At 38.1% G+C, this 23,719-nt stretch overlaps 1 protein-coding gene and 1 long non-coding RNA gene across 2 annotated transcripts in view; one reads left to right on the top strand and one right to left on the bottom strand.

Moving 5' to 3' along the window:
- Nucleotides 1-23,719, bottom strand: part of cacna1ia (calcium voltage-gated channel subunit alpha1 Ia) — a 142,435-nt gene that overhangs the window by 26,207 nt on the left and 92,509 nt on the right. Inside the window, exons 26-30 of the mRNA XM_073813941.1 lie at nucleotides 23,488-23,621; nucleotides 20,263-20,333; nucleotides 17,057-17,135; nucleotides 16,793-16,914; nucleotides 13,377-13,766 (exon numbers count right to left, since the gene is read on the bottom strand). Of these exons, the coding sequence (XP_073670042.1) occupies nucleotides 13,377-13,766; nucleotides 16,793-16,914; nucleotides 17,057-17,135; nucleotides 20,263-20,333; nucleotides 23,488-23,621 (796 nt within the window). The remainder of the gene's footprint in view (nucleotides 1-13,376; nucleotides 13,767-16,792; nucleotides 16,915-17,056; nucleotides 17,136-20,262; nucleotides 20,334-23,487; nucleotides 23,622-23,719) is intronic.
- Nucleotides 3,255-4,845, top strand: LOC135769340 (uncharacterized). Its single transcript, XR_010542424.2, has 3 exons — nucleotides 3,255-3,478; nucleotides 3,766-3,827; nucleotides 3,987-4,845. It is a non-coding gene; the product is annotated as an uncharacterized lncRNA (long non-coding RNA).

The following is a 23,719-nucleotide window of genomic DNA, read 5'->3' as shown; positions in this document are numbered from 1 at the left end:
AAATATGGATATTTCTACAACAACACCACGCGGATTACCCTCAGAAGACCTTTGTTTATCATCCTGGAGCCGTTTGGATTTAATTTGTGAAGGATGGACGCACTTTTTTCGGACTTGAAGGTCGTGGACTATGGGTGGACCCCGTAACATTACATTTAATCAACTGAAAGATCTAAAACATTTTCTAAAATATCCGAAAATGTGTTTGTCTGAAAAACGATGGACTTATGCAACTCGGACAGCTTGGGGGTGAGTAAATCATGGGTTTAATATCATTTTTGGCCGAACTATCCCTTTAAGCTTAAATTGTGATAAGCACCCTTTTTCAAGGTTGTTTCAGCTACTGCACAAGCACACATGTTGGCAAGCACTTTGTATGACTTTGTATAGAGCCCCTGCCCCGGAGAATTATTCATCTTTATCGACTGATAATTGGTTTTTTATCTGGAAGGCGGGACTTCCGTCGCCACCTTCAGCAGCCATGTACGGTACGTCGAACGTCATGTGACCAAACCGGAAAACTGGGTCGGTTGCCGGTATCTGCTATCGTAGCTTGTAATTGTTATTAGTAGTATTATTATTTGTGCTATGTGTTTTTTATTTTAATATCTGAATGTTTGTGAGAAGAAAATCTATAACATAAAAATTTTTACATTTTCTTTTACTAATAGGAGGGTTTAATCTTATTATACCAATATTTTTTGCAAAATTCTTTGTGGACGACATGTATTTCCAACAATAAATTTCTATAAACAAACAAATACAAGAAACGCATCAAAAGTTTTGATTGAATAAAATCTTAAGGGCGCTACACACGTCACTCAAAAACTCAAAAAAGTCTTCTTTACCGTACCTCGTAAATGGCACGTCACTCAATGTTTAGATCAAACTATCAAAATAAAGATCTGACAGCCGCCTTTCTATGAGAGCTCGGTATTTAATTTATTCTGCAGGGCAACACTGGCAGCAGTCAAGTGATGGATCAATCTTACACAATCACATGCACTGTTTCTAATAGCAAGCATTTATTCCCACAGCTTATTTTACATTTTGCGTCAATGTCGGTTCATTACGAGTCAAAATGCTTTTTTTACGCTAATTAGAGCTACATAAAAATTGATCAGAGCAAGCATTACTGTATGTAGGATACAATCCAAACCCTGTGGCAAAGTCCCAACATCCACCTCAGCAACACTTATGAGAGTAGAATTGTAATAGAGATCTGTAGCCTGATTCGCAGTCACAGGCTGGTATTAACCATTAAAGATTAGCATCAAGCAATGTATAGTGTTAAGAGATCAAACACACACCTCTAGTTAAAGATATGGTGAAGGGCCTTATGTAACCACTTTATGGTTCCAACCATGACCCACCGAGATAATGGGCTGCTCGGGTCTGGTTGTGGTCACACTGTTAGATGTCGCTGTAGATTTAGCAGCACTGTACTGTAAAAATCCACAGTACTATACTGTATGTGTACATTACAGTACAGTACTGCAGTTCATAATGCATTCTGGGTAAATTTGTTTGAGCGGGAAAATTTTACAGTATATTTTGGTCTTGATGTAACCTTGCTGTAGCCATTGCTGTAATGTGCCAGGTGTACTTGCAATAATCAGTGAAAGTGCGCCAACGTCAAATCACACAGACAGAGGGAGAGCACAACTCTTGGCTGCAGCTGAAGGAGGACGATTGATTTCTGTCAGTTCGGTAAGTTTGAAATATTTCTGTTTCATGAAAACTTAATTTTTAGTTTAAGAATGTTGTCAATAGTTTGTCACAATATTGTTTTAAACGTGCAATGAGAGAGAAAAACGGTCGCCAACAAAGTTTCAATCTCCCTCAGAAAGTAAGCTAACGTAAACGTTACACACAGATGTCTACCGCTGCTTTAACTCGCTTTACACCTTTTTAAATGAATATAGGGTTGTTTTAACTAAATTATGACGGTTTGGTGAGTTTATATTGTGTTGAAAGTGTGGTGACAATGAAACTATTTTTAACGAAATGGACAAAGACAACCCGCCAGCGCGGTCTTGCGGTCCCAGCATAACGGTCGTTGACGGCGTTTCATCCGTTCAGTTAGCGTCAGAGAAAAGTATGAAGTTCGACTGTTTGGTAAGGCTGTGGTTGTAAACAGACAGGACTTGACACGCCGTACACAGCATACTGTAGTACCGAACTCCTCCACAGAAGTGAAAACAAGAAACCTCATATTTAACTGGATACATGCATCGAACTCATCGCAGCTTTAACTTCGACCAAATATCATTCAGACCTGGGCTCATCTTAATATCGGATGAACGAAAGGGATTGCCGCGCTTATTGTTGTTGTTATTATATTACGGTAACTTATATCAGCAAAAGCAGAGAATATCTTCTCTTAAGCGTTTTACACGCCCAGTAAGTTGTCCAATACATTTTTATGGCATATTGTTTCCACCACTTCAGATGCATTACACGCTGTATATATAAGTTTCCAAAACACATCAAATCAATGCACGAAAAGAGAATGGGCTCCGCATTTACGTACCTTTGTCTTCTCGTCTCTGTCATCTGATCCTTCATCTCTTGATGTAAAAATAGTCCATTATAACATCGTGTAGGAAACTGGCATCACCAGGATTGCTCAGATTTAGGCGATCATGTTTATCTTTAAAGTGAGCAGCTAGCTACTAACTTGTTAAAAAACTTTGCGTGAAATAGCGTGTTACACCGCAGCCGTCCGGGTAAAACATTAAAGGGACAGTCTTTTTACCTTGTCACTATAAATCGCTATTTTCTGCACTAAACGAGACATTTTCAGAGATTTTCTGTAGACAAGATGTTATAGAATAATAATTTAAAAAAGACTTATTTAGATATTTATATATAATATATAATATAACAACTAATATATATATATATATATTTGTTTTACAACTGACTTAACACTTACAGTAATGTTTTATTTGTTAGCATAGCATGATATTAGATTTAAACACTTAATACATTTTTAAATCAATCACTTTGTCTCTGCACAATGAACATTATCAAATATTATTAATGTTGTAAAATATATTGTTCATTGTTAGTTCATATTAGCTAAGGCATTACCAAATGTTAAGGAATAAACTCTTATAGTAAAGTGTTACTAAATTTTCTTTTACCATTTCCTTCACAATGTCTACTTATTTCTATGGCTAACAGATTTTGTAACATTTGTCTTTTTTACAGTCTTACCATTGCTTGTAAGCTGGATTGGGTTAGATGGATCATCTTTAAAGGCACCAGGCAAGTACATGATGTACAGTTACAAGTCATGTATTTTTTCGACTGCAATATTAAATGCTTTCACGTCACATGTAAAAGTACACAGGAATGTGCTGATCACTTTTTATTTGTAGTTTACATGAGTGTCATTGCACTTTTCAGGAGTTAAGGCAGATGTGGAGGCACAATGGGTGACACCAGACACACACCAAGCACATTATGTTCGGTAAGTTTGCACTTTACCACTACAGTTTCTTTAAATACCCATGTATACACTCATTCACAATTCCCACACACAACACTGTAACACGACCATACACAACATGTACACAATTGTCTTAGTTTGCCATGTAGAAATATACAAACAGAAATATTCAGACTTTGGTTATAAGAAATTTAATTTAATAATTGTATTTATTTAGCAGAGGTGTCCCTGGACTTTATTGACAAAAGATTTTGTTTTCAGAATAAAAAGTTGTGTCCAAATCAGTAACAATTTTACTTTCTGTTCAGGACATTCAATCATGACATGATCCATGTGGATGCTGTCCATTGAGGAAAGAGTTTGTTCCGAGGTAAGTGAATCTTCTGTATTTTAATGTAATTAGGTGTGGAACAGTAGAATAAGAGCAAAAGGTTTCAGAATAGGGGTAAATTCAAGGCTGAGTTAAATTTTTTAAGAATCTTTTTCTATCTTATATTTGTTGACTTAATGTTTATGATATTTCTAACAGGTTTCTGGATAGAATTAATTCCAAAGATGGGAAAAAATGCACATCCAGACAAGGAGCAAGCAAAAAGACAAGGAACTTGGTGCAGAGAAAAGCTGTGGCCATTAACCCCCATGTGAACAGCTTCATGCAGTCCCTGATTGAGTTCGAATGGACGACTTCAAAGTAAAGGCCACTGTGGTCTGTCTGCCAGTTTAATGCATTTATTTTTAGTGTTAAATGAAATTCAAGTAGAATATTTAAAACTATGGGCCAGTGTTCTTTTTACCACAGTGAAATGTTACCTTTTAGTCGATGATGGACTTTAAACTGAAAACTTCAAACTATGGAACAGTGTTCTATTTGCCAGAGTTAAATATGTTACAGCAGGGGTCTCCAAACTTGTTTATACTTGTTGATTTTATTTTATGTTACTTGATTATATGTTTATTATTGTTTAAAATCTTGTTTTAAATGTTTTGTTTCAATTAAATGTTTTTTTAAATAAAATTTTGATACAAACATTGCTTGGATTGCCTTTTAATTCATTATGTCATGTCAAGGATAGCATTTTTACCATATTAATAACTATAGATTTAAACCTAAATCTCTATCTATTTTATATAATATTATTGTATTAACTGTAATAAGTAATAAATAGTATTTATGGGTCAATATAGACATTACAGTAAATTACTGTAAAAATAGACTACTGTAATAAAATATTGTAAAATTACAGTACAGTACTGCTTTGTAACTATACAGTACTAGTTTGTGTACTGTAAAATGGTATTACAGTACAGTACTGTAAACCCAAAATACAGTAACTTACTGGCAACCGTGCTGCCAGTACCGTACTGTAAAAATACAGGGAAATCGTTAACAGTGCAGCCTGCAGTGGAAGAACAATCATTTTCAACCTGGCCCCAAGCACAAGTCGTATGTAGGTGATATGGTTTTACCAGCACCAGCGTGGCTTATAAACCGTAGCAGGCACATGGAGCAGGAAAGTGTTGCATAATTGGCATGGATGGAGATTTAATGATTTTTGGCAAACGGGAGGCACAGAGCTCATCAGCATCACAGCAAACGGTACTTTAGAGCTCTTAAAATCACAGGCGGAATTTACCTGGCTCTCCATAATCCTGAAGCGTGCACGCAAGGTTGAATACAAACATAGCATTTGTGTGCTTTTTAATGAGCATTCTGTCAGCTTCCCAGCGGCAGATTACTCCGCACAGGGTGCAAACAGGTGTGAACCTGCGGAAAAGCAGCATTTCTTTGCCAGCTTTGCACTTTTGCAAAAAAATTGATGAAAGACATGGCGAGCATCTCTCTGTGGTCCTGTCTTTCTCATTCTCTCTGTCTGTTTTTCCTCTGCTGGCTTCAGCTGTGGTTTGCACAATGCTGATCATGAGCAATAATGATGTGCCTTCGGGGAGCGTGCAGTATCTAATCAGTACACACTGTTTTTACACAGACCAGCATGTTTACACACACCGGGTCTCATTCAGCAACCATGCACAAAAACCTTAGTTTTTGTCCAAAATCATATTGCACAAGCATCCATCATTAAAGTAATACAGATGACTCCAGTATGTCTTCTGAGGCAAAACAGTTTTAACAGGATCGTTATTGTTGTGTATTAAAGGCATAAAATAGAATCAATACGACATGACTCACAAATAATGTTTATGGATGATGTATTGTATTGAAATAAACTTTTATAATAATACACAACAGAGCAATGTGCGTTATTCACATTTCATGTATTAAAGATATCAAGGTTATTTTTTCACAGAATGGTCTTTACACTATGTAGGATGATTTTATGTAGTAAACAGTAAATCAAAAACTTGGTCACATACAGTATTTATTATTAATTAGTTTTGGTTAAATATCTGTTATTAGTAGGGATGCACGAAATATCGGCCGACATATCGTTATCGGCCGATAACTGCTTATTTTTAATATTATCGGTTATCGGTCTGATAGCAAAATTAGACCGATAAATGAAAGCCGATAAATGATGGATTATTTCGGTTTGTTGAACCACTTCACTTGCTCATTGCTGGCCAAGTGGAGTTTTGATTGGTGCTTTCTGTGACATAGCACGAAGATGACACGTGTTGTGGGCTTAAGAAGAGTATGCTAGTCTAGCGCAAAGACAAGATGTCCGCGGTCTGGGAGTTTTTCATTGTGAAATTAATATGAATATTTATCGGCCTATATACAACCCCAAAACAGAAAAAGTTGGGACACAGTAGAAATTGTGAGTAAAAAAGGAATGGAATAATTTACAAATCTCATAAACATATATTTTATTCACAGTAGTATATAGATAACATATCAAATGTTGAAAGTGAGATATTTTGAAATGTCATGCCAAATATTGGCTCATTTATGATTTGATGAGAGTTACACATTCCAAAAAAAGTTGGGACAGGTAGCAATAAGAAGCCATAAAAGTTAAATGTACATACAAGGAACAGCTGGAGGAGGACCAATGTTTAGGAATAGGAACGTTGTCCCATTCTTGTCTAAAACAGGCTTCTAGTTGCTCAACTGTCTAAGGTCTTCTTTGTCGCATCTTCCTCTTTGTGATGCACCAAATGTTTTCTGTGGGTGACAGATCTGGACTGCAGGCTGGCCATTTCAGTACTCAGATTCTTCTTCTAAGCAGTCTTGATGTTGTAATTGATGCAGTATGTGGTCTGGCATTTGTCATGTTGGAAAATGCAAGGTCTTCCCTGAAAGAGACGACGTCTGAATGGGATCATATGTATCTAGAACTTGGATAAACCTTTCAGCATTGATGGTGCCTTTCCAGATGTGTAAGCTGCCCATGCCACACGCACTCATGCAACCCCAAACCATCAGAGATGCAGGTTTCTGAAATGAGCGCTAATAACAACTTGGGTTGTCATTGTCCTCTTTAGTCCTGATGAAATGGCATCCCAGTTTTTCAAAAAGAACTTCAAATTTTGATTCGTTGGACCACAGAACAGTTTTCCACTTTGCCAAAGTCCATTTTAAATGAGCCTTGCCCAGGGAAAACGCCTGTGCTTCTGGATCATGTTTAGATATGGCTTCTTTTTTGACCTACAGAGTTTTAGCTGGCAACAGCGAATGACACGGTGGATTGTGTTCACTGACAATGTATTCTGGAAGTATTCCAGAGCCCATGTTGTGATTTCCATTACAGTAGCATTCCTGTATGTGATGCAGTGGCATCTAAGAGCCCGAAGATCACAGGCATCCGGTATGGTTTTCCGGTCTTGACCCTTACGCACAGAGATTGTTCCAGATTCTCTGAATCTTTGGATGATATTATGCACTGTAGATGATGATAACTTCAATCTCATTGCAATTTTTCTCTGAGAAACTCAGAAAACTATTTTTCGCCGCAGCATTGGGAGAATTGGTGATTCTCTGCCCATCTTGACCTCTGAGAGACACTGCCAATCTGAGAGGCTCTTTTTATACCCAATCATGTTGCCAATTGACCTAATAAGTTGCAAATTGGTCTTTCAACTGTTCCTTATATGTACATTTAAATTTTCTGGCCTCTTATTGCTACCTGTCCCAACTTTTTTTGGAATGTGTAGCTCTCATGAAATCCAAAATGAGCCAATATTTGGCATGACTTTTCAAAATGTCTTACTTTCAACATTTGATATGTTATCTATATTCTACTGTGAATAAAATATAAGTTTATGAGATTTGTAAATTAGTCCATTCCTTTTTTACTCACAATTTCTACTGTGTCCCAACTTTTTCTGTTTTGGGGTTGTATATTGGTTATCGCCCCCCAAATACAAAGAGTTATAGGTTATCGGTATCGGCCAAAATTTCCATATCAGTGCATCCCTAGTTATTAGAAAACATGTTATTATTTTCAGTAACGAAAGGTATAAAGAAAAATCACTTCACAACAAGATAAACAAGTTCTCTTACTCCTTTCTTTTATAAATACGGTAAATAGTCACGATACGCATACAGTACTTGACAGTGCCATGTGACTCAGAAAATCACCTTACTTTTCTTGACCATGGCACACAGCGTGAGCAGACGCTAAAGTGCTTTGAGAATGAGAAGAGCTGTTCGGCAGAAATGCTGCAGTCAGTGTGTCAGTGTGCAAGGCACAATTCACAAGACATGTTTGAAGTGGGAGGTGACTTTAGACTGCATTTAAAATATGTCCTTTAATAAATACACACTGAACTGTGGTTGAACCCATGATCTTAATCTCTCTCACAAATCATAACAAAGAACGATATGTTTGAATAGCCAAAGCACAGGGAAGCAGGTATTACTTAGCCAGAGATGAAAGTGCAAAATAAATAAAGCAACGTTAAATACTACCACAATAAATGCCTACAAAATCTTAATACTTAACCTCCTAAGACCTGCAGCTTTGGTTTGTCTTTATTTTTCAGATTTCTTCCAGCTATTTGGGGTTAGGAAGAACCAATAAATATATAAACCCAATATTTTTGAAGCAGTGTAATTGCCCACGCTTGTGTACAACAGGTTCCAGTTGCACAGAATTAAGTATTATGGTGCAAACAACAAAAATGTGATGTCCACGTATGTGGACACACCAGGTCTTAGGAGGTTAAAGCAATTACTTAAAGAAATTAAATGAGGGGTAAAAAAGGCTGATCATCTAACAGATTCCCATCCCTGCTCACTGAAAAAAATATACAAGAACCACATAAAAAAAAAAAAAAAAAAATATATATATATATATATATATATATATATATATATATATATATATATATATATATATATATATACAGTATTGTTCAAAATAATAGCAGTACAATGTGACTAACCAGAATAATCAATTGCTACGTGGCAAACAAGTTACCAGTAGGTTCAGTAGATTCTCAGAATACAAATGAGACCCAGCATTAATGATATGCACGCTCTTAAGGCTGTGCAATTGGGCAATTAGTTGAAAGGGGTGTGTTCCAAAAAATAGCCGTGTGGCATTCAATCATTGAGGTCATCAATTTTGTGAAGAAACAGGTGTGAATCAGGTGGCCCCTATTTAAGGATGAAGCCAATACTTGTTGAACATGCATTTGAAAGCTGAGGAAAATGGGTCGTTCAAGACATTGTTCAGAAGAACAGCGTACTTTGATTAAAAAGTTGATTGGAGAGGGGAAAACCTATAAAGAGATGCAAAAAATGATAGGCTGTTCAGCTAAAATGATCTCCAATGCCTTAAAGGTGCTCTAAGCGAATTGAAGCGTTTTAGACCATAAAACATTTTTTGTTACATACCGGAAACATCTCCTCACTATCTGCTTGCTGCCTGTCCGCTGATCAAACTGTAAAAAAACGCGATCTCTGTAGATAGCCCAGGCTTCACAAACGGCAATATCAACAAATGGCCAAACCTAGCCAGCACAAAACAAAACAAAGTATTCCAGCCAATAAACGGCAAGAAGGATTTGGGGGTGGGGGTTGGGCGCGTTCATGAAAGCACGGAAGGGAGGGGGAGGGGGAGGAGTTAGCTACGCTCTGTCTGTTTGAAAACAGTTCAAACATCAACAGGAAGTGACGTCGCACATTATTCGCTTAGAGCGCCTTTAAAATGGAGAGCAAAACCAGAGAGACGTGGAAGAAAACGGAAGACAACCATCAAAATGGATAGAAGAATAACCAGAATGGCAAAGGCTCAGCCAATGATCACCTCCAGGATGATCAAAGACAGTCTGGAGTTACCTGTAAGTACTGTGACAGTTAGAAGACGTCTGTGTGAAGCTAATCTATTTTCAAGAATCCCCCGCAAAGTCCCTCTGGTAAAAAAAGGCATGTGCAGAAGAGGTTACAATTTGCCAAAGAACACATCAACTGGCCTAAAGAGAAATGGAGGAACATTTTGTGGACTGATGAGAGTAAAATTGTTCTTTTTGGGTCAAAGAGCCACAGGCAGTTTGTGAGACGACCCCCAAACTCTGAATTCAAGCCACAGTACACAGTGAAGCATGGAGGTGCAAGCATCATGATATGGGCATGTTTTTCCTACTATGGTGTTGGGCCTATTTATCGCATACCAGGGATCATGGATCAGTTTGCATATGTTAAAATACTTGAAGAGGTCATGTTGCCCTATGCTGAAGAGGACATGCCCTTGAAATGGTTGTTTCAACAAGACAATGACCCAAAACACACTAGTAAACGGGCAAAGTCTTGGTTCCAAACCAACAAAAATAATGTTATGGAGTGGCCAGCCCAATCTCCAGACCTTAATCCAATTGAGAACTTGTGGGGTGATATCAAAAATGCTGTTTCTGAAGCAAAACCAAGAAATGTGAATGAATTGTGGAATGTTGTTAAAGAATCATGGAGTGGAATAACAGCTGAGAGGTGCCATAAGTTGGTTGACTCCATGCCACACAGATGTCAAGCAGTTTTAAAAAACTGTGGTCATACAACTAAATATTAGTTTAGTGATTCACAGGATTGCTAAATCTCAGAAAAAAAAATGTTTGTACAAAATAGTTTTGAGTTTGTACAGTCAAAGGTAGACACTGCTATTTTTTTGAACACACCCCTTTCAACTAATTGCCCAATTGCACAGCCTTAAGAGCGTGCATATCATGAATGCTGGGTCTTGTTTGTTTTCTGAGAATCTACTGAACCTACTGGTAACTTGTTTGCCACGTAGCAATAAAAAATATACTAAAAACCTTGATTATTCTGGTTAGTCACATTGTACTGCTATTATTTTGAACAAGACTGTATATATATATATATATATATATATATATATATATATATATATATATATATATATATATATATATATATATATATATATATATATATATATATATACACAACTTTTCAATTTTTACAGTGCTTTTATGTGCTAATATACTGCAAATATACTCCCGAGACATATTAGGGTCACAGGCCCTCATTTGTTACACTCTGGTTAAAGCTTAAACTATCAATGTAATGAGGTGTATTATTGGTTATACTAGGGATTCAATTTATATAAATAGATTAAATAAATCCAAACACAATAAATTAGCATAGCAAGGTAAGGTATTTTGCATGTACAAAAATGACTGTGAAAAATGTAATTGCATATACTGTAATAAAAGACAATGCCTCTGTTTTGTGATTAGGCTGGTTTAGCTGGTATTTTCAATAGGGTGGGGTAAAATCTACTGGGGTTAAATTTAAAGACAAACAAAGTTTCACTGAAGATAAACAACAGCTTTTGAAAAAGTTTTTGGACAATGCTAGATTTTAAACTAGACTGCAGAGAAATAAGTGTGAAATGTTTTTTTTAACTGTCTGAACCTTTTTACAAAGTGTAGGAATTGTTTGCCCAAAAGCCCCAAATTCTGTCAACATTTATTCTCTCTAACGTTGTAACCTATATACTGTTATTTTTCCCATGAAATACACTTCATGCTATTACTATTACAAATAACAACAAGGCTTTTGAGAGTGATTTATGACTACTGAAATAATAGCTATTGTACTGTACTGTATAACCAGTGAAGAGCTCAGATTAAAAAGTCACTAAACACCACCTCCATTAAAAATGAGATAATGATATTAACCAAATGCGGCACATATTATACAATACACTCATCAAATACTTTTTCTTCAAATTCGCTTAATCCTGGCCTTTAGGTCATTCTGAAATACCGGTTTGTAGGCAGAATCCTTTAAACACTACAATGATTTTTAAGCAAAGTCCTTTAAGTCCACAGTAAAAGAACTTCATGAAGATTCAAGTTTTTTACCCGGTTAAAGGAGGTTTACCAAATATACTTAGGATTTTGTCCAAATTTTGGAGCCTTTTACCTTTATTAAGAAAGCACAGGAGCTGACTGGAGACTTTTTTAGAAGTTGATGCTTTTGCAAAAGCTTGCATGCACTTAGAGGGTTTTGCAGCAAAATGTAATTTGTTACATACCAATCAAATGACTAAAGTGGCATTTTTGCCTGCCTAATAACCTTTTCATTGCCATTGCTGAACCTGAACAAAAGGACCTGGTAATAAATGCTTAATAAAACATGTCAGATGCAAGGTTTTGCATCTGTGCTTATCAAACACTGTTATAGCATCACATGTTTAGATAAGCAAATACATAACCCCCATAACAAATGTGGTGGATAAAGGTCCATTCTGGAAAACTAGCATGACTAATGTTCAGGGCTGTATACCTGAATGCAAAAGCATGTAAAAACTGCAAACACCTGCAATAAGATACATAGACAGACACATGTAGCTTCACTACCGAACCCATGTGCTTAACACGGCAATGAATTCCAACCTTTAATTACAGTAGCACTCCATTCCTCTCTCTCTCTCTCTCTCTGTCATCCTACTCGCTTTTCCTCTTCTCTCAGCAGTTACATAATTTGCTGCAGAAGCTAAAAATGGACAGGTAAAGACAATAATAGCTCCACAAAAGCTGCCTGATGGTGAGTCATCACTGCGTTTGTGTAAGTGTCTACACCACCGCACCATAATATCACTACTCAATTTTTAGCAGTTTGGTGTTTAACAGTTTGGTTCTGTGGGCATGCAAGAGTCTTCTGATTTGTATCGATGGATCTAATTCACTAGTTAATAATTTGATCCTGAATTTTATAAAAAAATAGTGATTAATTATAGTTCAGTGTTTACATGGCTCGGGGCGTCGCAGACTGACATAAACGTGTTGCCGTAGCGACGGTACCCAAGCTGAGGCGAGTCCCGAGGCTTTGTAATGAGAATGTCTCGCTATGCGCCTTCTCTTTCCCCTCATTATGCTTCTTCTGCCCTTTTTAGCAGATCCAAATCATACCCCAACTTCACGAGCAAAGGCCACTAACATTTTCCTAAGCATAAAGATACGAAATGATTGTTAACATAAACACTATGGACGCTTGCTTTCACTATCCAGTTGATATCTACTCATTCATCCATTCAACCAAAGTATTTAATCAATAATTAATTTCTCCATCAACATCAATCATCCATTCATCCTTTAATCATCAATCCATATATATATTATTAAAGTGACCATCTGTCTAAGCAAACCATATCTTAATCCATCCCTCCATCAACAATCTCTCCAGTTATCCATCTATCATTCAATCAATAATCTCTTCTGTCTCCTTGACATCAATGTGAACATCCATCCATAAGTCCTCTGTCCACTAAATCCTTTCAATCTATCTTTTCTTCCATTAAAAATGAGTTAATCACTGTTAATCCATCTTTCCATCCATCTATTATCAGTGTGACCACCCATCCATTCATCCTTTCAAACAAACCGTAAATTCAATCCAATACTTATTCAACATTAACCACCCATCAATCTATCCATGCAATTTCCTCCATCAACAATCTGTTTATCATTCAATCCGTCAGCGTCAGTGTCCTACCTGGGCCGGGGAGTAGAGTTTCCTGGCACTGTTGGGCTCACAGGTCCCCGGGAGTGTATTTGGGGAGTGAGGTTGAATAGCAGAGCTTGGGCCAGCTGCCTGAATCCCCCCTCCAGTCCTCTCCACCCCTCCGCCTCCTCCACCTCCTCCCACTCCTCCGATGCAGCAGAGCGTTCCCTGGGCCAGCTCCAGTTCAATCTCCGCATCCATCTCAGCCTCTTCCTGGGCTTCTTTGTTCGAGTCGTCCAGGTGTTTCATCAGCACTGCCACGACCACATTGATGAGAACAAACTGGGCTGTCAGCACAAAGCTCACAAAGTACAGCGGCGAGATGAATTGCAGGCTGGGATTACAGGTGTATTCGCCTGGCGGGCATTCACGAAGAGTGTCCTACAGGAGAAAGATAGAAAGTCATAATATTTCATTAATAAGGCATGAGAACCTGTGCTATATTGAAAAATAAAGGCATGGCTGAAGGGTGCATAGTGAAGTGAAAAGACCAGCAAGGACTGTATTCGCAATATGGCAAATCCTCAAGTGCACAACTGTTACCGTATAATAAAGTTACGCAGGTAGGTAAAACATTTATCTATGGCCATGCAAAAAGGTCACAGCTATGCTTTAAGAAAATGTTATGCACAGCCAGTGGCCAATCAGAATACAGCACTGGAACAACGCAATTTACTATTGAATCTATACTGTTGGTTCCAGTCCACTAAATTTGATGGGTTTGCGTCACACTGCTCGTCTGTGTTTTACTGTACATTGCAAAGAAGATATACATTGCAAGGAAGCTGTACAGAAACACACAGACATAAGGCAAATACAAACAAAAGTGGTGCCTTTAAGATATGAGTAGGACTCCTCTGGCAAGTTCTCCTCTGGCATGTTAACATATTACTGCTGCAACTCCAGTAGATGAATACTGATCACTTGACATGAAATTTTAAAACATTACACAAGATTGCAAAATTACATCATTAAAACAAAAACATTTGCTACGGGCCTAGATCTAGCTGGTAAACTGTACTTAGTGTGACAGCTGACAACCCTCTCTTCTCCTTATATCATATGCAGGTTAATTAGCATGCGTGCTGCTGTTTCAAACAATAGGAACAAATCCCAGTATGCCACTTTCGTTCTAAATTATTCTGATGTAATATCAACTCTCTCTCTGTATATCCTACATCCAAAGATGCAATGGCTGAGTGGCAGATGGGTGCGAACTCTCCCTGTAATTTTCAGTGCCACTCATGTGTACGGCCCAGGCTGGAGAGCTTGGTGGCTCACTGCAGGTACGCAGGAGCTCATGTTGTAATTTAGAGCTCTGATTATGGTGCTTTAGCTGCCAGGAATGCGCTGCATGCTTCCATCACCCATAAACTTCCTTGTGTGTACCTAATGGGGGAGCTTGTCACCCTTCATCAAAAACACCCTCCCTGGTGTGTGGGGTGGAGGGGCGTTCTGCATCTATATCGCACCAATACGTCCTCATTTCCTCAGGTGCGCATTACCACTGTGCTGAATACGCTGAGCGGGTCATTTATCAATCATTTGCTGTCATATAAAAGCCTGGCTGGGGAGAGAATGTGAAACTAGGTAGGAAAGATTCTCTTCACACAGGCTGATAAAAAAACACTGTTTATAGACTTATTCTTATTGATTTGTATTACAGAGGATGAGAAAAACAAAACGAGAAATGACAGATGTGATCAAATACTGTGTAAAGAAAAATAAAGAATAAGGAAATTACAAAAAAATGGTGAGAAAAGTCTTAATCAAGCAATATAATGTTGAATATGTTATGTACACACACATAAACAGAAGTTCATAATTTATGAATAATGTACCGTATTTTCTGGACTATAAATCGCTCCAGAGTATAAGTCGCATTAGTCAAAAATGCGTTTTGAAGAGGAAAAAACATATATAAGTTGCACTGGACTATACGTCGCGTTTATTTAGAAAAAGATTTCACAAAATCCAAGTTGAATAACAGACATTTAGCCTGGAAAGGCAAATTATTCAACTAAACAATAGCACAGAACAGCAGGATAAATAGGTGTCCGTACATGTTAAAGTAACATGAACAGTTATTTACACGATACACAATAGCATACAGAACATACCTGGAAGGCTGAATAGGATAAACTAACACGACAAGCCAAATTAAGTTCAAAAAGGTCCCGAAGTCATTCCGCATCACTGAATCCACTGAATTACATAAATATAGGAGCAGAGCAGACTATCACGGCTGTAGACGGTAATGGTTTCTCTTGGTTCATATGAAATAATTTTGATGTAAAAGTCGCACTTGACTATAAATTCCAGGACCCGCCAACCTATGAAAAAAGTTTGACTTATATTCCAGAAAATACGGTATTAAACATTTTGTATAAATGTTGCTTTGGTGTGTTTGGAGTGAAAACCAAAGCTAAACTAAAAAATTAACGAGACCTTAACACATGCAAAGTTTATAAGTTTATAATATACTGTTTGTCTTTTTTAAAACTTTGTTTTTTTTCAATAAACACCTTAAATACCTTATTTTAGTGGTTCTCAAACTGGGGTCCGGAGCCCCCAGGGGGGCCCCAGTTTTATGACATTTTATAAAATACATTAATTTATCATACATTTTGTGTAATTAAACCAAAAAGAAAAATAAGCCTACTAACCAACATCACTGCTTTGTATAATTTAATATGTTTTGTTTTATTAAAATGTTACATTTTAGAACTGTTTTTGTCATAAATTTTCTTTGGGGGGGCCGCGAAGGAATGGACCGTATACAAGGGGGGCCGCACGCAGAAAAAGTTTGAGAACCACTGCCTTATTTTGTCTATTTTGTACCATACACCCTATGGGGCAGTTTCCCGGACAGGGCTTATCCTAGTCCCAGTCTAAAATGCATGTTTGAGATGCTTTTATTTAAACACACCTTCTACTGTTTAACTTTAACATATTTCGTTGACATTGTTTTGTCTTAAGATGCACACCTGTGGTGTTTTTTATAGGGTATGTTTGTAAAAACTTCTTAAAAGTCCTAATATTATTAATAAGGCCTAGTCCTAGATTAACCTTAACCCTGTCCGGGAAACCGCCATATATGTTTGGGGCAATAAAAGCAAATATTGTGCAAATTTCCCAACCAGACATCACTTTTGGCCACTACGGTTCATTTATCATGTGGAATCAAAAACTTTAACAAAACTTCAAAACAGTTAACATTGCACTGCATTAAAAAATCATGCGTTTACAAACCTTTAAATTGTTTTTTGGTTTGTTTCTAAATTCTGTTATCAGTGTGTTGTGTATTAAATTCAACATCCGTTGTGTGAAGATAAGATAAAAACTGTATATTCTCATATCTCTTGCATGACTTTGTAATCGTTCAAATTGCAGATACTGTACTGTACCTTCATTATACCGTTCCAGTTATCACCAGTGGAAACCTGGAAGAGAGTGAGGAACGCCATGCCGAAGTTCTCAAAGGTAGCGTGACGACTCATGCCTTCACACGGGTAATCCTCATTACACACTGACGGAAACAGACAGAGCCATTCAGATTGCTGCATACTATCAAGTGCTTCAGAACTGTTGTATGTCATTTTCTGATAGGTTTAGCCTTAATGTTATAATATCAAAACTTGAAGACACAAGGAACAGTCTAATGTATTTACCCAGCTCTCCAAACAACTCCACCCCAAGAGCGGCATAAATAAAGAACAGAAGCATGAAGAGCAGGCCAAGATTCCCCACCTGAAATGAAAAAAATCAAGATACTTGATTCACACAAACATAAAAGGCACAATATAGAGGAAGCAAGTATTACATTAAATCATTTAGCACAGGCTTTAACCAAAGCGCCTGACCTAGGTAAGGACAAAGAGTTACTAAAAGTGTAGCTGATGTAGCATTGCATTAGCATTCATGGGTTTAATTCTCAGGGAACACACATACTGATAAAATGCATGGCCTGGATGCTTTTCATGTCAAAGCGTTTACCAAAATGCACAGATGCAAAAGATAAGCAAACAAAACTGAGCTTTTATTTAAGAATCTATACAAAGTAGTTCTAATCTGAACTCTCTAAACTCTCAAAGTAGAAATTCCTTATTTTCCAAAGAAGAAATGTTACCCTGGGGCTCAGCACAGATGGGATAAGCGTCTGGAACAGACATAACATTAACCAAAAAGACAAAATACAATGCAATGTACATCTTTTGTTGTCTTTGCTCTTGCAGTGTGTGTGGTTTTGCAGTCATATTGGCCACTGTTACACCTGTTTCCCTTTAGCTAACTGAAGCAGAACAAATTTGTGATTTTACAGAAAGTGCATAAATGATTGATAAAAGTAGCGGTCATGTCAGAGGCGCTGCTCTGGGAACAGAATTAACCTTCTTGATGGGATGAAATGACCTGTGTCCTAATGCAGCCAAACCACACGGAGTGTGAACGCTCGAAAGGTTCAAAGCTGCCAACGTGCATATGAGTGTAGGCTGCATTTACAACCAGACAGATGTTGCAAGAGCTAGGATAAAACTGAGGGAGCTTAACAATAACGCACAACAGCGAAGCCAAAGTGCCAGTAATTATGCAAACAGTGTGAAAGAGCTCTGAATGTGTAAAATGGTGAATAAAACAATCAGCTTCGATCGCATTAACTTAATTTGTACAGTTAGGCGATGCTGCCGGTCGTGTTGTTTTATAGGCCGTGCCTGTGGGTATGATAAAACAACAGCTGAGCTTTATTACCATTTAATGCTAAATAATAGCCTATCTTTTAAGAACAGGACAAAAACAACTCTGTAGCACCAGTCGTAGGCACATTAGCCTCTTTCACACGGTAATTTCAGTAAATTACCATGAATTTACCAGAATTAATTTACCAGTAAATACAAAAATGTTGTGTTGTTCACACACACAGTGACGGTCCCGTTCCGTCTTTTTACCAGTAAGGTATCACTCGCACACCAATACCAAAAATACTGTTAAACTTCGTGAGAAAGCGGAAGTTACCTCTAAACTGCCGCGCTGCACACTCAGTGTTGTATTTGTAAACAATGACGGGTCGTGACCAAACAACACTGCATTAGACGACTTCAAACGGAACTGAACTGGGGAACCTGCGTCTTAAACACCAGTATTGTGTTACAACATTAGGCTTCACAGAGGATGTGCTAAGGACATGGACAATTCAGCAAATATATGGTAAGCTGTTTTGGTGAAGAAATTCAGACGTTAAAAAAAGTGCAGGGGTAAACCTGTAGTCTGTATCAAAACGTTAGTATTGTTCGGAAGCTGTCTCATTCTGATGTCGGTAATGCCGCTAATCCTTGTTCTCCATTCACACGTAACGCTTACCAGTAAATTACTGATAATCTTACAATCTCTCTTACTGGTAAATTGGCAGCACCGATCTACCAGAAAGGGTAGATACATTATGAACATTAGAAAGATTATGAACTACTGTAACACAACTTGGATGCATGTAAAATATCTACAAAAATGTCATTTTATGGTGCATCGCTCTCAAGGTGAGCACCTTGCTATTTTTTATGTTCTGATGATGCTTACAACTCATAAAAAATACACCACCTGGCTGTAACATGCTGCATTGGTAGTTACAAATGTACCATAATACTGTTTCATCTAATTCCAAATTTCTGTATCACGGTTGCTGTATTGCGGTATGGGACTGTGTCTCAGTTGTATACCTGTAGCTCAGTTGGTAGGGAATTGTGTTAGCAGTGCAACTGCTGTGGGTTTCATTTCCAGGGAACACACATGATGAAAATGTAAGCCCCTTTGTATAAAAGCATCTGCCAAATACATAAATCTCTGTAAAACATGGCATTGGTTAAAACATGTTTCTTGGGTATCAATCCCCATATAATATAAAAAACCTAAAAGGAGCTTTCGGGAGAATGTAATGCACGTGTGGTCCATCTATGGGAATTGTGTGTGGTGAGCTGGTGTGCCTGAGTGACTCTTTAATCAGCTGCAGTGTTAATTACTTCACTGATGCCATGGGGATAAGCCATTGGGCCCGGCAGTAATGAACAAGGGATCAATATCCACAGAGGAGTAACTCTTAACTCCACCCTTGAGATGTCTAGCCAGCACTTTTCTCCGAAGGCACTTACTGTACTGTACAATTCGGTGACAACCTACAACTACGCTGTACTTTGTGACTGACATACCTGTGTAGGTATATGTGAATATGAGAGAAATTTGGAAACTTTTTATTTAACTTATCTGTTATGGATTGTGCAGATGCTTCGATCCAAAGCGACTTACAGTACAGTGCATTAAAGCCATATCTTGTATTAATAGTGTGTTTCCTGGGATCAAGCCCACAACCATTGTACTGCAAATGCAAATTAAGCTACAGGAGTTGTATAGGCGATGGTACAATTGCCTATTATGCCCCCAAAAATGGAAACAAATCTTCTTTTGTGCTTTTGTTTGACTTGTCTAACATTTAACCCTATATAGTTATCTATATAGTTTTTAGTTGTATATGCTAATGTGTCCTTTCTTAAAGGTTTTTTTTGTAGGATTGTTTTATTTCACTCTGTAAAGCACCTTGAGAAACTTGTGCTATATTGAATATTTAATAATATGAACAAGATGTGTGTGTGTGTATGAAAGTGAGTGTTCGAATTCGTGTTATGTTCTTATCTGCCCTTCAAAAGCGAGTTTGTGGCTTCTCTGAATCACCAATTTTCATGGGCCGATGAGCAGCCTGTTCCTGTTGCAAAGTCTGCTTGGATGACTTCCCCTTCCTCGTCTCTTTGAGCATAGCCAAAACGTGACTAAAAGGAGATGTGGGGTGACAATGCCACGGTTCAACAGATGTTGAGGTTTGTTGATGTATTATTACCTGTGGCAGCGCTTGAACTACCGTATCCAGCAGGGCTCTCATTCCTGTGGCCATCTTCAACAGCTTTAACACTGACAGAGGAAGATAGAAAGAGAGAGAGGGAGAGGGAGATGAGTAAGAGTGAGTTACAGGGTGTTAAACGAGACCAATCAGAGTGTGCTTGTCTATGAACGGTTGATAATTTCAGAAGGAGAAAAAGTCCATTAACTGACAGTAGCGTGCAAGACCCCAACCCGTCCCTGGTGTAATTCCAGTGTTAACGGCTAATGAGGAAAGATAGTAAAGGTCAGGACTAAAATTAAACCTTCACATTGTTACCTACTGTCCATAGGAAGCAGGCTACAAGAAGTGATGGCACACTGACAAAGTGTGATTGAACACCAGATTAAATTCTAGAAAACACATCAATCTAAATAACACAGCACCTGGTGATGTCATTTCTAAGGCTCATACTGGGTAATGTGGCACACATACCGTAAATCTCTTCAGCTATTGTAAGCCTAACACATGGGCCACTGATCAGCTAATAGTGTGAAATGGTGAGGAGAGAATGAGAGGAATTTGTGGAGATAAGCAGTGAGATGTTTTGTAACAATATTCTGTATATAAAGAAAGCTGGTTTGTGTTTACAGAGTGATTTCAGGCTGGTTGCTTTAAAGTAGGTAAACAGCGCTCTGAGAGCGGAAATGGGGGGGATTGTAGTGATGAGGTTTAGATGAGCAGAATGCAGACGTTGGAAGCCTGCCCTAGTGCACATGCAAGACGCATTAAGCTGTGGCGTTTATGAAGGCAGCACACACTTGAATCTGGCTTGCGGTCCGATTCTCCATCCCTCCAACTATTTCCTCTCTACTCAGTTAGTCATATAAAGCTAAACAAAAATGAAAGAGTAATGACCAGCGGCGGCTCGTGACTGCTCTTCCGAGGGTTGCAAATTCAAAATATGTGTTCAAAGTGTCATGTGTGTCTTTCGTGTTTTCAATATGTGTTTTTTTTACGTTAGATCACGTGTTTGTCAAAATAAGTGCCTGCTGCACATGCGTCAAAACCGTTTATGATAAAAGAGACTTTCACATTCACAAAGTACATGCAAGACACTAGAGAGATCGTGTGTGCATCACGTGTCCTGCCAAAATAAGTGCCTGCTGCAGACGCGTCTAAAGGGTTTATAATAAAAGAGACACTCGCATTTGCCAGATACTCCCATTATCTCATGCGTAATCAAAGTTTAATGTTAAGGGAGTGTCTTAAGTCTCTTTTATCATAAACTGTTTTGACGCATGGGCAGCAGGCACTTATTTTGACAAAACACGTGATGCACACAGGATCTCTCGACACGCAGGACACATATTTTGGAAAAGGGAACCACACACATGATAGGAACACTTATTTTAAATTAGCGCCCCTCAGATGAGGAGTCACGAGCCGCCACTGACCATTAGGTATGTTTCAGAAATTTCACAAGAATAATGTGTTGCAAGGCGATTGTAGGATTTTAGTCTTACATGCATGTGAACATGAGCCATGTTTCATTTTAGAAGACTTTGAGATTTGAGTGTTCCTGATTTTGAATCTTTCTTATAACAACCAACATTGCATCAGTAGAGTAGATGTACAGTTGTGCCAAATGTTCAATTATGATGTATTTTTTATGACAAATAGGCATCTTCTGGCTGAAAATGACACAAAAAGTGGGCCAAGACTGTGAGACATTGTGGTAGAGATATTAATGAAAAATATTAGCTATTTTTGTTTATTTACATTTTGTGCTTTGGACCATTATCTTGTTGGAAGGTCTACTTTTACAAGGTTGCCTGACCCATTGGCTGAACAACAACCGCAAAGCATCATGTTCCCACCACCATGCTTGACCATGAGGATGGTGTTCTTGGCGTTGAATGTTTCCCATTTTTTCTCCAAACCAAAGCAACATCCCTATGTCCAAACCACTCAATTTTGTCCCTTCAGACCATATAATTGATGACAAAAGTCTTCTTCCTTGTCCAGGGGAGCTTTTGCAAAGTCTAGACAAACTTTTGGTGTCCATGGAGGCCAGCCTTGTGCAGTGTCCTCTGAAGTGTCTGGCTTGAAATGTTGTTACCAGCATCATTTAAATTATTCAAGATGGCTTTGATTGTGACGCTTGGATTCTTCTAAGCCTCCCACACTACCAGTCTTGCCAGTGGAGGGGTCACTATAGGCTTCCTAGCATGTCATTTTAAATTTTTATGGTGTAAAACTCCTGGAACTTTTTAATAATGCATTGCACATTGGCCACCAGTACTTGAAAATGTTTGGAAATAATTTTGTAGCCTTTCCCCTTGTTGGGAGCATCCATGCACAACCAAAGGTCCACGCTATAAGCTCCTTGATTTTATCCATAACTTGCAATTGACCAGAAACTAACTAGCAAACAGGTGTATTAGCTGTTCTGAATTTATAGTTGATTAGAATGCCCTAGAACAGTGCTTCCCAATCCTGGTCCTCGAGGACCCCCCTCCCAAAAAGTTTTAGATGTCTCCTTATTTAACCCACCTGATTTAACTCATCAGCTTGTTATGAAGACATGTTTACCATTTTGGAAGGAGACTGATAAGTTGAATCAGGAGAAATGAAGGAGATATCTAAAACTTTTTGGGACGGGGTCCTCAAGAATTGGGAAGCACTGCACATTGCTTTTACCAAGAATTGTGCGATAAGATCTGGTGTAGGAGTAATTTTGGGCATGGGACATTTTGTCAAAGAAGAAACAACAGCTAATAGTTTTCATTAATATCACAAACAAAATGTCTTACAGTCTTTGCCCACTTTATGTCATTTCCAGTCAGACGTTTCCCATTTACCAGATAAAAATCACCATAATTAAAATGTTTACCTGGGTATGAATCATTTTGAGCACAACTGTGTATCAGTAACAGATGCATATTAAATTTGACTTTTCTGAGAGACACCTTTACAAAACCTAAATAATACAGTACATATGAATCAGTCAACATCACTTATCAACTGCTGTTGGATGTATGACGCATCCAACTGGTAAGGGCCAGATTTTAGACTAACCTCAGATAGCCTACTGTACCCTCTGTTATCATAATCACAGATTTTCAAGTGGGCTGACAGCTTAATCACAGATCTTTAGGGGAGCTAAGATGAAAGACAGGGGACCAAAGCCTCTTAAACAGAGTCTAGCAATGCCTATGACGTGTTGTGTGTTGTGTGACTAACCACGGGCGATGCGTAGGACCCTCATGATGCGTATAATGGTGGGGTTGATGGGAAGAGCAGCACTGATCTCAATCTCCTCCAGCGTGATGCCCATGACTGACAGGAGAACTATAGCCAGATCCAGCTGATTCCACCTGCACGCACACAAGGGACATATTTGATTGGTTATGCAAAAATCGACTTTTATGCACTCCTTTCCTTTAGTTTAATTTCACTACACTGATGTATTTAT

The sequence above is a fragment of the Paramisgurnus dabryanus genome, chromosome 3 (genome assembly GCF_030506205.2).
Source record: "Paramisgurnus dabryanus chromosome 3, PD_genome_1.1, whole genome shotgun sequence".
Lineage (NCBI taxonomy): Eukaryota > Metazoa > Chordata > Actinopteri > Cypriniformes > Cobitidae > Paramisgurnus > Paramisgurnus dabryanus.
This window is presented reverse-complemented; position numbering and strand designations above follow the sequence as displayed.